The sequence below is a fragment of the Mus pahari genome, chromosome 11, assembly GCF_900095145.1.
Source record: "Mus pahari chromosome 11, PAHARI_EIJ_v1.1, whole genome shotgun sequence".
Lineage (NCBI taxonomy): Eukaryota > Metazoa > Chordata > Mammalia > Rodentia > Muridae > Mus > Mus pahari.
Window position 1 is genome coordinate 20,701,336 of NC_034600.1, and position 16,144 is coordinate 20,717,479.

Consider the following 16,144-nt stretch of genomic DNA (forward strand, 5'->3'; position numbering starts at 1 on the left):
TCTCTCTCTCTCTCTCTCTCTCTCTCTCTCTCTCTCTCTCTCTGTGTGTGTGTGTGTGTGTGTGTGTGTGTGTGTGTGTATGTGTATGTGTTTGCTTTTTGCTTTTAAAGTAAGTTCTTACCACATAGTTCAGGCAAGCTTCAAACTTGCCTTGTACTCTTGGGTGATCTACTCCGAACTAACCCAACTCGACCTGCTCCTAGCGCTAGATTGACAAAGCAGGAGTTATTCTAAGAAGCCAACATGGGTTAAGAAAGCTGTCTTCAAAATTTTTACCCAGAATAGGTGCTGGCCACGTGTCTAAAGAGTTATGTCTCTGAGATGCTGCTTTCTCACTACACTGAACTCCTGTTGCCTTGAGAGAAAATGTTCAGATTATTTTGTTCTTTCATTCTCATCTAATGGCAAAGAAAAAAAAATGACATAAAATACAAAGTGATGATGTAAAGGAATGTCAACTCAGATGTAAATGTTTCTTCTGTTTTATTAAAAGATAATTTGACCCAGTATGAAATTGTTTAATGCTTTATATCATATGACAAAAATTACTCTAGGAATTCCAACTAAATAACTAGCTAGCTCTCTGTACCTGCAAAACAAGTTCTAAAACGACAAGCATTTCAATTAAATTAAATTCAGTTACTTTTCAGTTACTGCACACACACACACACACACACACACACTGAATTCAAATATATCACCTACCAAAATAATAAAATGGTTGAAAAAAAACCCTGGCTGAACTCCAACAGCTAATAAGCATGACTCTGTTGCACAAAACTTGTCTCCACATACAGGAAAGCTGTTTCAAACCAACCCAAATATTTCTGGGAAAAAAATTCAGTGCAGACTAAAGTTATTCATCTAAGTATATACCAAATTATAAATGCTTACATTTCTTGTCAAAATTGTCCTGCTGGTTTTCTGCAGCCGATAGGACACTACAGCCTGGCAGCATCCTAACCCCTCAGGGAAGGACCTCCTGTTTCAAAGCAAGTGAGTGGATTGCTTTCTAAATGGGTGCAGAATTAGTTTTCTTCCCCGTGTCTGGAGTTCCTCCACCTGTCTCAGTCAGCATGGCAGGTGGGCAGGGTTGGATGGAGGCAGAGTTAACTTTGAGCAATTTTCAATAATGGATTACAAGGGGAATCTTGTAGTGCATAACCATATATGGAGTCTAGAGAGCCAAATACCCATTCATACATAGTACACGATATTTTATCTTTTAAAATATGTAGCACATGATCATCATCAATGATACCAAAATCTCAGCAATTAATCGGCATCCCAGGCATGAACAATCCAACCCAAACAATGTACTTTACTTAATTCACCTTTCCATATACAGAAACAAATAACTGCCTCTCTACAAAGGACTATTAAAACCTTTTTCTAGACCTATGTATGACTTAGGAATAAGCAGGAAGTTTCCTCTATTCCTTAACCAGGGGAGGGGGAGTATGTTTGGGTTCTGCGTTAAGTACTGCTTTTATTAGAAGAAAGAATACAAGGAATACATTAGCTGCTACTGCAGTGCCTGCACAAATAAAGACCAATTAAACTCTGAGGAAGTACGTGGATGTCTGGGTAGCAAGGAGGACCACAGACAGGTGTAAGAGAGGCTCTTAAGCATAAACTGGTACACCGTCCCCCAATGCACTACTCCAAAATAATATTTGGGTTTTTGGTTTTGTTTTGTTTTGTTGTTCTTTGGTTTTTTGGATTTTCAGTTTTTGAGTGGTGTGTGTGTGTGTGTGTGTGTGTGTGTATGTGTGTGTGTGTTTTGTCTTTGTTTTGTTTGGGGGTTTGGTTTTGTGAGGTTGTCGTACGTATACACTAGGATTTTTGAAAGGAGTTAAAAGTGTCTGGGAGGAGTTGGGGAGCATGGATATGATGTGCAAGTACTATCTCCATGTGTAAATTTACCAAGAAATGTATAATAATATTTCAAGTGAATTTAGGAAAGGAGTGGGCATGAATATGATCAAAACATGTTGTCTAGAATTCTCAAAGCATTAATAAAGTATTTATTTTTAAAGTGGCAGTAAGCAATCTAATATTTTATCTTAAAAAGAGGTGAATTTCAATTGGAATATCAAAACTCTTAGGACACAAGGTGAGGGAATTCATAGAACATTTTAAATGTTCAGTATGAGGCTAGAGAGATGGATCAGTACTTAAGACTACCTGTTGCTCTTACACATGACCCGGGTTTGGTTCCCAGCACCCACTTGGTGAACTAGGAGATCAGACACCATCTTCTTTCTTCCTATTCTGAACTCTGCAGGGACTAGGTATGCATGTGATGCACATATATACACTCAGACGAACACTAATACACATATAAAGTCAACCTAAAAGAAAACTTTTTAAAACACCTGGTTTAAATCTTGTATTATCACAGTAATTTGGGACCTTTTAAATTAAAATTTTAGCAGTGACTAGCCCTCCTTTACTATCTTTCACTTAACTTTATTTTACTTGGTGAGCTTTGAGATGCACCTTTCTTTCACATATACACACAAATAAATATGCATGCACACATGCATGTACATAGGTCTATTCATACAGTCCTAATAATCATTGGCAGCTAGATGATATATGGAATAAATTGAGGATGTCTTGTGTGCAGATTAATTCTGCTTAAATCTATAAGAGATGAACCACAATGGCCAGAAGAGCAGTCAAACATATTCCCCAGTGAGATGGGAAGTCTGAGATGTCCGTTATGCAGACATCCTTGAAAACTTCATAAATGTTGGCCTCTCTTCCTGGCAGCTCATGATTGTGTTTCTGGGTATCTCATATATCACTGGCATTGTAAATCTTGAATCTGTGACTGTCAGGACCCTTTTGTATCATCTCTGTATCCAACCAGATATTTAGCTATAATTCTTCGGCTCAGATGCCATCATGTTTTATACTTTAAAATTCACAATACTTTGGATTTCCTGGAGTAACTAACTGAATACTATGTTTTGGAACTATTTTGATGGTGCTAAAAACATTTACATATCATCGTACCCTATTGATAAAAGTAACTTGACACCTTTTCAGGGATAATTTTGGAAGAAATTGATTAAATTTTTAATTATAATTTGGATTTATATTCCATAAAAAAAATTTCAATCACAGCTGTTAATCTTCCTTTTTGCTCCAAACACAGATATTTTAATTTACAGAAGAAAAGATTGTAACTACACTACTAAACTACAGAAGTCTGCTCTGTTCACCTGCCAAAAAAAGAAGTCAAGGAAGTGACCTGTTGGCTTCTATTACAGTGAGTAAAGTGAAGGTTTAAGAAAGAACAGGGCTAATTTTAACCTTAACTGCCAGGATTATCAAGCTTAAGGTACCTGTTAGTTTCTTACCGTGCTTGTAAATCATCTCATTTTGCATTTAACTATTGGGCTTACAATATTATACGTTTCAAAGCTATAGGAACCTAAAAAACACCCCTGCATACTCTAGTGCTGTTCATATTAAAATACAAAGCATAATGTGACCACCAGTTGGTGACATAGACCACTCAACATGGTAGCACTTTGAGTGCCAGCACAGGATTTAGAATCACAATTATTAACTCCACCTGGAGAATAAAAATTAAAGTATCATCTGTGGCATGTCCTCCTCTGTGGCATGTCCTACTCTGTGGCATGTCCTCCTCTGTGGCATGTCCTCATCTGTGGCATGTCCTACTCTGTGGCATGTCCTACTCTGTGGCATGTCCTCTTCTGTGGCATGTCCTCCTCTGTGGCATGTCCTCCTCTGTGGCATGTCCTCATCTGTGGCATGTCCTCATCTGTGACATGTCCTCCTCTGTGGCATGTCCTCCTCTATGGCATGTCCTCCACTGTGGCATTTCCTCCACTGTGGCATGTGCTAGTCCTAGTTTTGTGACTTCTTTTCCAAATAGGTAGGCTGTATTTTCTAATTCCATCCTATTCTGCTATTGACTATTACAGCTCTCTTCTGACTTTTCTACCCAAGACGAGCACTACAAAAGCTTGTTTTTCCATGTTCCTATTAATAGCACTTAATGATGTACATCATCAGACATGGTATAATCAATCAGGTCTAGTAGATCTACTCAACACCTTTAGAGTAGGACCAATAATTATGCCCCAGTGCACAAAAATAAAGTGCATGCTGTGTGAATCTGCAAAGTTACAATCTGAAAATATCACACCTATACTACAAGCTGACTTGTGCAAACTCTTTAAAAAACAAAAACAAAAACAAAACAAAACAAAAAAAACCTGGGACCCATTAAATCACTACTAGACTCTGAGAGCCACAAAGCCCTAATATAGCCCAAGTCACCCATAGCAAGAAGACTATCTCCAAAGAATACAAGCAAGTTGCATATACAAAATACTTTATCAAGAGCCTGTTATACCCACTTACAACACACACACACACACACACACACAGGAGCGTACATACACACAGGCACACACATGGACTCGCATACACACACTGATAAGCAGTTAGCTTGCCACTAGGGAATCAGTAGAGTCAACTCTATCTTCCATAATACAGAACAAATAGTAATCTGAGAAAAATAAAAGGCCATGGGGGCTTCTTATTACAAAACATCTTTCCTTCCTGGGTAGCTCTAGTACACAATAGTCATTAGTTTGTAGCCTGCAGGGGTCACATTTAACTGTTTTCCCTGCAAGGTAGATCTCAGGCTCTCCTAATCCATGCACTCTGGTCTGGGTCCTGATTTATTTACATTTTACAGGAGGTTATGGTTTTTCTGTCATCATTAGTTGAACCCACAACTGAAGAAGAAAAGAGCAGCTTTGTTTCAAAGGAGAAAGAGACGTTTGTTTAGGCATCACTACCCACTGGAAGCCTGCAGTTGGATTCTACCAAACTCAGTATACTGAAGGAAAGGAAAATTAACGTGAGGTCTCCGGATGGCTGTTAAAGCGGCAACGTGCCCTTTATTTTCCTAGCTGGCAGAGTTCTGTGCAGGGGAGACAATCTGGCCACTCTTGAGTACAGCACTAATCTTGTGAAATGCTGTGAGCTCACTAACTGACAAAGCAGTAATTATCAACAGCCTTTCCAGAGGGATGTAAGTTACTCCCACTGTGAGACAGGGCCCCCAAGCAGAGCCTCTAGGAGCAACATGCACTTAATCCATGCAAAGCACTGTGCTGTGGGCGCCTCCACTCAAAGCTTGTTTGCACAAGTTGTCAGTCATGAAATGCTAAGGAACCAAATGCTGGAGAAAGTGCCAAAAACCATTCAACTTCATTTTCTTTGCTTTTTCCATGGTTGTGCATTGCCTTAAACTAATTAGCAGTTAAATTTAAACATGTGCACATGATTCTAAAGTTTCATGAAGCAGTGCTAAGGGGCCTCCTGCATTCATTAAGTTTTCTTCACTTGCAGGCTAAACTTGTCAATTACAAGATGATTTTCCAGTGGTGGCAAACACTGTACTTCAGCAATTTAAACCCATCATTAGACATCTGAGCAACAAGAGAAAAAGGTATAGACAAGAGTTTTATGTTCTACAACTACACAGTGACTCAACATCCTGAATGTAAGTTCAGAAGAAACAGCTGTTGATTCCAATCAAATTAAACCACAACAGAAGTAAAATTTTTCATTAACAACGTAGTGGTCTTTAGCAGAAAGAAATCTATAATCTTCTATTCATGAGTAATAGGTTAAAAAGGCTGAGGAGAGAGCATATGTTTTTCTTGGCTTTGGGGCTAATATAATGAAGCCCACAAAGTTTAACATAATTAAATTAATATTGACATGCAGTGTGACTTGTTCACAAAGTGAACAAAAAATGTGGCTCTTGGCTTGGAAGTAAAACCACATCACAGATGAAGCATGTACAAGTATCTCAAAAAAAGCCTTCTAAGACTTCCCAGGTTCTCAAGGACTGCAAGGTTCTGTGGTGGGAGATAATTTTTAAAATATTGTTAAATCTAATTGACACACAAAACGCATGTTGTATAACATAGTATGATATTTCAATACCATCGTGCTGAAATGATACCATTAGAGTAACTGGTCACCTCAAACATTTATCATCTCTTTGTGTGAAAATATTTAAAGTTCTCTCTACTTGTTACTTTGAAAAACTTAAGTTAGGAAAAATATATATGTGAAGGCTTTATTTTGGGTCATTTCCCGCCAAGTCACGGCCACCCCTTTGTGGAGGTGAGAGAGATACAAGCAAGCGCAGACCACATCTCTGAATTTGTTAGCACTTCCAGGTGTCTTTCATTGCCCAAAAAATGGCTTTTGTCTCCAGAAAGAATGGTAACAGTACCTCACTGCAGAAAAAAGAGTAATGGTTTATCAGTTGTGATTTATTACTAATTTTGTCTGTCCCTTTAAAATGTCTTTTCTAGGTTATGGGCTATTATTGCATAATTTTTCTTCTTTTAAAGCTATCTCCCAAAATGAATTGCCTGACAGACTGATGTGTATATTTTATGAGAAAAGGACAAAGTATCTCTGAATTTGAAGGCAAACCTAGCCTGGCAGTGGTGGTGCACATCTTTAATCCCAGCACTCAGGCAGAGGTAAGCGGATCTCTCTGAGTTTGAGGTTAGCCTGGTCTACAAAGTGAGTTCCAGGACAGCCAGGGATTCGTAGCAAAACTCGGTCTCAAAAAAGAAAACAGTACTTTAAAGGCAAACCCACATCAATGTGGCTCTTTCTGTGCCACAACTCTAATAATAGGTTGGTGGGGAAGGGAGAAGGGTTTGGAATTTGTAATTTATTAGCTTGACAATACTGAGTCACACTTACTAAAATGAGGAAGAGGATTCAGTAATCTCATAGAAATATGTTAAATGGATTTTTCACAAAAGAGTTAATTAAAAATAATTATAATATTAACCTACTTAGTCTATAACACAACTACCAAGTGCAAGCTAAGACGATACATGATATCCTTAAAATGTAAGGAATATGACATGATATTCCTATGATTCAGTAAACTTATTCTAGAATTTACTAAACAGACTGAAAAACACACCGATTTGAGGAAGCTTCTATATCCTCCCTACAGTTGACTGGAGTGTAAAAGAGAAGTCCATGATGACTTCCTAAACTCAAAGACGCCAATGGCCTAGGAGGGCTCCCCAGATACCACTGCCAAGGCAGGAATCACTGGAGTGAAAGATTCTTAAAAATTGCAACAACAACAACAATAACAACAAAAAACTAGAATTTTTTTTCTTAAGCTAGACTTTCTGAAACTTTCTTGAATTTTATAAGGAAGTGAATTCTCAGTTCAGCCCCTTTCTTAATTTCTGGACAACAACAGTCCAAAGTGACATTTCCTTTGGAGTAGTTTCGTCCAAGCCTCTGATGGGTAGATAGATGCTACTGAGTATGGAGGTGGTGATGGAGGGATGGGGAATGGGGGGATGGAGGAGGGGGAGGGGGAGGGGGAGGGAGGAATGACTAATCACTGTGAAATTAATGCATACTCTGGAAAATCCTATTCTCTTATAAGAACATTATTCCTGGGATGTCAAAGAAAAATAAACACAAATAAATACAGTAGCAGTCTTAAATCTCAGATCCAAAGCTTAAATTCTAACCCCTTGTTGGAGAAGCAGGAAGTGTGTCTTAGAAGATATTCAAGTGTCTTGAGATGAAATTAGAGCAAGAGTTTAGAACATGCCTATCATCAGAGCAAATCTATGAAACTAAGATTAGTAAAAGGTCACAATTTACTAAGAGATGTGACAAACCAACCTGCCTCCCTCCATCTTGGGCTTGAAAAACATCTTATAATAAAGATAAACTAGATTTATTCCCATTTATAATTAAATCTATCTCTCAGGAATTTGACTATGCCTTACCTGTGACCTTAACTATAAATGGTTATGTAGTACCTGGTCCAGGAATGGACAATCATGCCATTGTTCAGAGAGTTGTTGTGACCACCTTTCAAACATGTCTGTTTCCAGAGGTTGTTATGACCAACTTGTTATGCTTATGGTTTGCTTCTGTAACCCCATCTTTTTTGCTGACCAAATCCCCCATTTAGTAAGCCCCTACTCCTGAGCTATAAAAACTTTTATCTTCCCCACGTCCAATGCTGATCTATTGAACCCTGCCTTAGGGAGAGGCATTCCATGCCATGCACATGAATAAATGAGTGTGTTAATTAATTTGACCGTGATTTGTTGTCAATGGTATTTCTCCTCAAATCTGTAGTATGAAATTTTAATATCGTATCTTAAAGTATAGCAAATGAAGGTGGTGAGCTTTGCAGTGTTAATAATAGAATTTTATATAGAAAGCGGGAGAACTGACTGAATAATCTTAAGAAAGGAGTATTAATCCTAAGTGGGATGGATCTATCAAATGTGTTCCCTAAGGTCTCAAGGCATCCCACAAGGGAGATGAAGAGTATACAGGCCAGAGGGGATGGAGAATACCAAGGCCTTCTGAATAACCATGATCAGGATACATATGAACTCTCAGAGACTGAGGCAGTATACACAGGATCTGCACAGGTCTATATCAAATAGGGTCCTAGATCTTAAAGGGGAAGTGGGAATATGCCCATCCCTAATGCAGAAGCTATGTCCAATTAAAAACCACTTCTAATTGAAAATTAAGTTTTTGTCAAGGGAAACAAACCATTCTGAAGTAGGGGTGCATGTCCAACATTAGACAGTCAACAGAACATCATCTTTGGAGATATCTCTTCTTATAATGTCATGTCAGGGCTCTGCTCATCCCTCCACCCACCGCCCTCTCCAAGTTGTTGAAATTTGTCTTGTTATTATTTTATCTTATTTGTGTTTTCTTTTTCTTCTCTATTTAACTCCAGGGTCTTTTGTGTATACATTATAGCTTCAAGTTTAGTGTTTTTATGAGATTCTTGAATATGAGAATGAATGGGTCTGTTTCTTGGGCTCTTTTCCTTTCTGCTTGTTCATTTTGTCCTATCCTAATATGTTACTTTTTATTTTATTATAATTTATTTAATTATTATTACCCCATAGAAGCCTATTTGTTTTCTATTGAGAGACAGAAAGGGGCTGCCTCTGGATGAGACAGGAGATATGGGAAACTGGGAGTAGTGGAGAAAGATAATGGCCTGTCACTGGCATCAGGAAACCCATCTCAGGGAAAACACTTGAGACCAGTCATTCATTTAACAATTGGTCAATGAAAAACAAAAGCAAAAACAAAAAACTCCAAGTCAGCTAGCAGTCTAACTGCCTCATAAGGAAAGTTTGTTGCAGTTCTTGGGCTTCAATGTTTGTTTCACTTGAAGGGTTTAACTTAAGGGCTTTGACCATGTAAGTAAGGTGACAAGGAGAGGAATTCCAAGCCTGTGTCATTTGCCAGTTTCTAATAAAGTACGTGGTGTGCTGAGCTGTCAGAGATGATGAAGATAAGGACGGACTGACTAGGAAAATGCCAAGAAACAGTGAAAACTGAAATGTGCTAAAAAAAAAAAAAGAAAACCATATAAATAACAATAGAAACATGAATTACAAGAGAAGCTTGGATACTATTGTATTCAGAAATATACTTGGACAAAGTCATTGGGCAAACACCCCGAATAAATAATGAGAAGATTTTTCAACATAAACAAGAATTTGGCCTTTTATCAATATCAGCTAAATCTTATTACAGAGGCCAATAAAATGTAAGGATTAATCAAAATCTGAGCTATACAGGCAATTCTGATGACTTAGCCAGACAGCATCACTAATTTAGCACAAACACATGAATTGAATTAGTCTAACTATGAAGTAAGATCATGTTGAATATTATATGATTACACTTTGAGCTTATTAGAAACAAAGTTTAATTATTTCAATAAATGAAATCAGTGACACAGACCTAATTAAACTTTATTTCCTAGATTATAATAATTATTCCTGGATACTGAATAGCAACAGATAGTATTAGATAAATAGCAAATGCTGTGTTTCTTTTGATACCACTCTACCTCCCAAGATGCATCACTCTAATAACTGTCAAACATGTGTGAGAGAATAGAAGTGGAGAGGAAGCACCCTAATGCAGAAACAAAGTCCTTGAAACTACACACGGGGGATTCTCGTTCCCTGAGTGTGAGCAGATACTGCGTTCCCAGAAGATTTAACTGTTATATGGGACACGGTCAAAAGCAGAAAACCTTGGAATAAACAGTGAGACAAAGGGGAGCTTTGAGCCAACAGCCTGCACACATATGGAACTTGTTAAGGAGAGCTAGGAGCATGTTTAGGAGGCACCTAGGCTGTCTCAGAAAGAAACAGAGGACAGAGGAAAGGGTGGATCCAAAAGGAGAAAAGTGGGCCAGAGATCAGTCAAAAGTAGGCAGACTGGTGGGCAGCTGCGTTCTTCTGTTCCCAAATGTTCAAAGTTGGGAGACACTCCGTAGCATGTTTTTATTTACTTGACACAAAGACTGGATTAAGAGGAAACCAAGGGTGTATCAGTTTGTTCTGGATGTACTTTTATCATTTCTTTGATAAACCTTGCTTGCTTACATGGTTCATTTGATGCCTTCTTTAAAACTAAGCCTCTTAGGCAAGGCTTAGCCCTAAGACTTTAATGATATATGTGAATTGTTAAGACATAGGCTCCAGTTGATGTTTTATGATTATTATGTTACATTACTCTGTTTTCCCTTCAAAATATCCCAATCAGATATTTCTCTTTTGAAAAAGTGCAATGCTCAACAATTTACTGAGTTTTGAGACAATATTAAATGTAGAAATAATAATTAGATTAAATTAACAAGATCTTTCTGCCTACATGAAATATTTATGGGCACAGATCAGGCAGAAAGATCATTAAAGGGAGAAGATAGGAAAACAGTTGAAAAATCTTATCTTCTGGGCATGGCACAGCCATTGCAAATATGGTATCACAGCAGCTGTGGTTGCCTACACTGGGCCTTCTCAAGTCTGGGTCTGCTGAGAGTCATGTGTGCATCCAGGAGGGCCTCTAGAGCCCTCTCTCCCTCTGCTGAAAGTTGGCTAGTGATAGCTTCAGTGAAGATACAGTCATTGACTCCAGTTGTGTATCCAGTGGAGAGCACACTAGACTTCAATGCATAATTCTAAACTCAAGGTCATACAGGCCACTCTCGTTAAACTCAATGGGTCACAAAACAAGAGAAAAAGACGTGAATGTGGGAAAGGGATCTGTAGAGAAAAGGAAAGATGACAGGGGGAGAAATGATGAGAAAGGGAGAAAAGAAAGGGTATCAGAACAAGTAATAAAATTGCACTATAGAAGTACATATGAATGAAATTGTCAAGGAACATTCAATAAATAAAAAGGTAACAGACATGACCAAAAGTGAGCTGATTTACTTTCTTGAGCGGTAGTAGAATAATGATACTCAAGCTAACCTGAGAAGCTATGTTTTCTAAGACGTTTTTAATACTTCATATAACTGCCAGAGAGAGGCCTTTTAACGCTAGCTTACTTGGTTGAGAAATATAGGCTTTATTCAAGATGTGACAGGAAATAAAAGTAAGGGGAAGGGGAATGAGTAGTGGCTCAGATCTACACTACACATGTAGTGCCCATCCCACTTTACAGACTGAGTCTTGAGCATTCTGGATTCTCTTCTACAGACAGCAGTTTACAAGGATCTGCACTTCTCTATGAGGTGTTGATAAGGAAAAAAAAAATTGTAATCGTTAGACTTGACTAGAGATTGTCATGGGACTCAGTTTATTGCATTGGAATTCAATAAGGGAAAGCGTTAAAGCTCAATGCCCATTTTAACAAATACTGTTATAATGCAGTTCTGAAATGTTGCTCACCAGGCTATGGCTTGAATACTTGCTGGCCATAAGGACTGTTATCTGGGTGGAGTTGGGAAACCTTTAGAAAGTAGGACCTAGCTGCCAGAGCGAGTGTTTATAATGGGACTTTGAAGGTTGTTGCCTGGTCCCCGCAGCAGCTGCCTTCTGCTTCCTGACCTGCTGTGATGTTAGACTCCATCACACTCCTGCAATTATCAACTATTCTGCCCTGCACTCCCTGCCACAATGGGCTAAAACTCCATGAAACCAGGGAGCAAAATAAATCATGCCTCCCTGAAAATTTTTTCTGTCATGTAGAAAAGAAAAAAAAAATTTTCTTACTGAAAAACCTACCTATGAACTTCAGTGACAAGTAGTGCCAACTTTACATACATACTGATAACAGAGAGGGATGTGGCAGAGCTTTATTGGGAGTTACTCAATAATAAAAATCCTCACAAATTATGCTTTTATTTACACCAAAGAAGGATGAGCCAGAAATTTTGGACACAGTCCTGAGCTCAGGTAATGGCCTGGTAGCAACAGTTTTCTGACTCTGAACAAAGAAGTCAACCTAACAGGTAAACTCAGTGGATACCTATAGCCAGGTGTGCAATGAGCCCTCAGAGTTCAGAGAAGAATCCTTGGGCAGAATAGAGCTTACAAATGCAAAGAGTAGTTCCTGGCTGATTCCAGAATTACCCTGTCCTTGAGCCAAACACAAATCCAGATGACTCGTAGGCAATAAGTAAAAATGTAAGCACATAATTAATTCATATACAAGGGCTTAAATTTAAAATTTAAAAATTATTAATGGCTTTTCCCCTTTATCAATTTAGAACTTAATTTACATTTACTGTCCAGCTGAGTGGATCTCAGTGTTGATGCCATTTCAGAAACACCTGGGGATTGACCAAGAACTGCAGCTGCTGGACATTTAGCTAGAATACATCTGGACTGAGCCTTGGACAAGGTGTTTAACTACTCTTCCCAAGTGGCTATCAAGAACAGAGTCACTGATCGTAGCCAGTGTGGCAAATCACAACATAGCTAGTACTAAACCACTAGGTTCTCTTGTGTTTACTACTTATCACTCAAAACAGCTTTACCCACTGAGATTTAAGAACTTATTGTACTACACAGTGAGTGGCAAGGCAACCTGACTTATGCAGTAAACCCTTCCTAAAAATAAAACGAACAAAACAAGGAAAAGCAAACAAAATACAAACAAAACAAAAACTATAGCAGTTTAAGCAGACTTAATGTAGCCAGTATTTCTAAGCTGTATTTCTTATGTTAAGAAACAGAAATAAGTAATAAATAAATAAAGATTATTCAGCAGGGTTAAAATGGAATGAGATTTACAATGTTGTAAATTCTTTACTTTAAAGCCGAACTTTTTTTTCTAATTAAAAATGGCCATGCTTTATAGTAGAATTTCCTGGGAATTGTGTAAAAAGAAAAAAATGTACTTGTAAAAGACTGTCTTGCCTCTCTTATGTTTATTGTTTTACTTTATACTCTGAAACTAAAAAGGCTAAGATAACCACAGTCCAGCACAACTCTCATTGCCTACCCTTCCTAAACAGTCTTCTCTAGTCTTCTTAAAGAGTGACACAGTTCTGAGAGATGCCACTGATGACTAGCCAATGTAGCTCTAAACAGTTCTGTAGTCCATCCTTGTGTCAAGAAGGGACCCTAGCCTGCCTATTGCTTACTATGACATAAACTAGTGCATCGTACACTAATGTTTCACTTCCATCAGCATCTTACCAGTGCACTGCCATCAGTCCAGCGGAAGTCATGTTCAAACATCTTGTCATTGAGGCCAATCCACTGGTAATCATGACCAACACCTAAGTGACAACAACATGTTTTATCATGATTCAAATATACTATTTCAAAAAAGTTTATTTTGAGAGTGAGTCATAAATCCTCTTCTCTGATTTTTTAAATCAGTTGTTCATTAAAAAAGTCTTTCCCGATTCATCCTTTTTTATCCACCCAATGGGCATTAAGTTAAGAAGCCCATTTTCTTTTTTGGGGGGTAGAGTGGGAGGAGAGTTAAGGGTTTATTAGGCTTACACATCTAAGCCAAAATACATCACTGGAGGAAATTAAAGTACGTGCTCAAGCATAAATTGAAACAAAGCATGAAGGAGTACTGCTTAGTTGCCTGGTCTCTATCTTTACCTCAGGATCAACTAGCTTTCTTTTATAACACAGACTGCTTCCTTAATGATTGTACTGTCTGTAATAGGCCAAGCCTCCCACATCAATTTACAGTCAAGAATGTGCCAGGCAAACGTGCAAATAGATCAATCTAATGGTGGCTATTCTTCAATTAAGATTTCATCTTTCCACGTGTGTCAAGTTGACAATCAAGATGAGACCTTACTATGTGATGGATGAAGACCTGACATCAGACTCACACTTAGCAAGCACATTTTCAATCATGATCAAAACATTAAAATATCAGAGGAAATCATTTCCCTAGAAATTCCCTGTAATTAAGTATTTTCTATCTTTATTCATGATAGAAAGTATCCATTTACATATCTTGTTAATCAATGCCATTGGCAAAGACTCAGTGGCCCTCTGAAATACACTGGATGATAAAGATTTTCTATCACTTGGGAAAAACACACCTCTCTTTGCAAAACAATGACCATGAAGGTCAAATAGTTCTGAAAATCACTTTCAAAGGTACTTATCATGACATGAGTCACTAGTTAAAATACAGTGAAATAAAGTTTAAAAAAAAACTATACCTAGATTATGAACTAACAAAAATATTTCAGAGGGATAGAAGGCATTGTAGGGATACATTTAATTGAGTGTCAAACTATGCTTTTTGAGCACAGTAGTCCTAGCAATTTGATATATAAAAACTAGCTGCCCCCTCTTTCCTCTAGGTTCCAATGTTAGAAAACAGCACAAGTATTGGGTTTTATTAGCTTTCAGTCTTCACATCCTTGTGATCATGACAGGCAGCTCATTTTCTAAAGTCATAAAACCACAGGAGGAGGGCTGGTATGCATGATTCAATTTTTTAATTTACAAGAAAGAAACTCAAAGCAACTTTATGCTTAACTTTGACAGCACATGGAAATATTCACAATAGAAATAGTGTTAACTAATTGTGATAACTATATTGAGCCATAAAAAATAGACCTTTGTGAAAGGAAGAAAAAGATCAAATAGCAATTGTTTATGTTTCAACCTATGCTTCTGTTCCACCTCTTACTGCTGGTATGCTAAGTAGTGACTTCTTGTACTAGACCTGAAGACACTCTTAAATGGAAACAGACATATGGTTGATTTTAGGTAGTTCATTCATAAACTGAATGAAGACAGAAAGAATTACTTTCAACTGGGTTCCAAAGAAAGCTATGATAGTGGTAACAAAGAGTGAATTTCCAAATAATTCATGTCTAGTACATACGATTCACAAACATTTGTTCCTCATGAGAAAGGATGCTTGTGAGGTGGGCACCCTGAAGGCGACATTCCCTTTCAGCAGCATCCCATGTGCGTCGATGAGCAAAGTACTTGTAGCACTGCCCTTGGAATTTGTGCCAGCCATAGTCACATGTCTCAGTGTCTGGAAAAAAAAAAAAAAAAGAGTGCCAAGGTTTATTAAACTTACCTACGTCATTCAAACTTGGCTCCTCAGTTCCTGTGTTGATAGGACACCCAAACCAATATCTATGCAATGTCCCTGAAGTAAATGATTCATAAGTTTTGGTCACAGTGGCAAAGACATCATTGTAAAGTAAGCCAACTGATCCCAGTGAAGTGGAGGGTTGTACATTATTGGACCGAAAAGGCACTACCTAATTTCAATTTCCTTAATTATAGACAATGTTCAAAGGTTTTGTCTAAAACCAGGAGGGAAAAAAGCCTAAAACCTCACAGACCACAGAGCTGCTGACTTACTTGTATTGCTGCTAATTTCTTTTGAATAGAACTTTTCTAACCAAATCATTCAGAAGTGATAGGATGGAGACTCCAGCTAACAAGTTCACAGAAACTATATTTGTACAATGGTTTCAAAAGTCTGGAAGGGTTCACTCCCAAGAGAGCTTTCAGGGAGGCTACAGGCTCTTGTCATAGAAGACACAACAAGAGTATGAAGCTTTGAGAACAGAGTTTGGAATTTGTACTTCCTTCTTCCGAAGAGGAACAACTGGGAAGTTCTAGTACAGATGAACCAAATTTTTTGAGTTAATTAAAAGTAATAACCAAGTTCTTCAACTTAGCTACCTTCATCCACTCTCGTAACTCAATCCATGAATGTGTTTTCTCTCCTGCAATGAGCTGTGATATACAGCTGGTATCTGAATGGGATAATGATGTTG

At 37.9% G+C, this 16,144-nt stretch overlaps 1 protein-coding gene across 3 annotated transcripts in view; it reads right to left on the reverse strand.

Annotated features, from left to right (window-relative positions):
* Vcan (versican) overlaps positions 1–16,144 on the reverse strand; it is a 92,433-nt gene that overhangs the window by 10,203 nt on the left and 66,086 nt on the right. For all 3 annotated transcript variants that reach the window (XM_029543878.1, XM_021208360.2, XM_021208358.2), the window contains 2 exons: positions 15,229–15,387; positions 13,557–13,639 (listed from right to left, as the gene is read on the reverse strand). In XM_029543878.1, the coding sequence (XP_029399738.1) occupies positions 13,557–13,639; positions 15,229–15,387 (242 nt within the window). The remainder of the gene's footprint in view (positions 1–13,556; positions 13,640–15,228; positions 15,388–16,144) is intronic.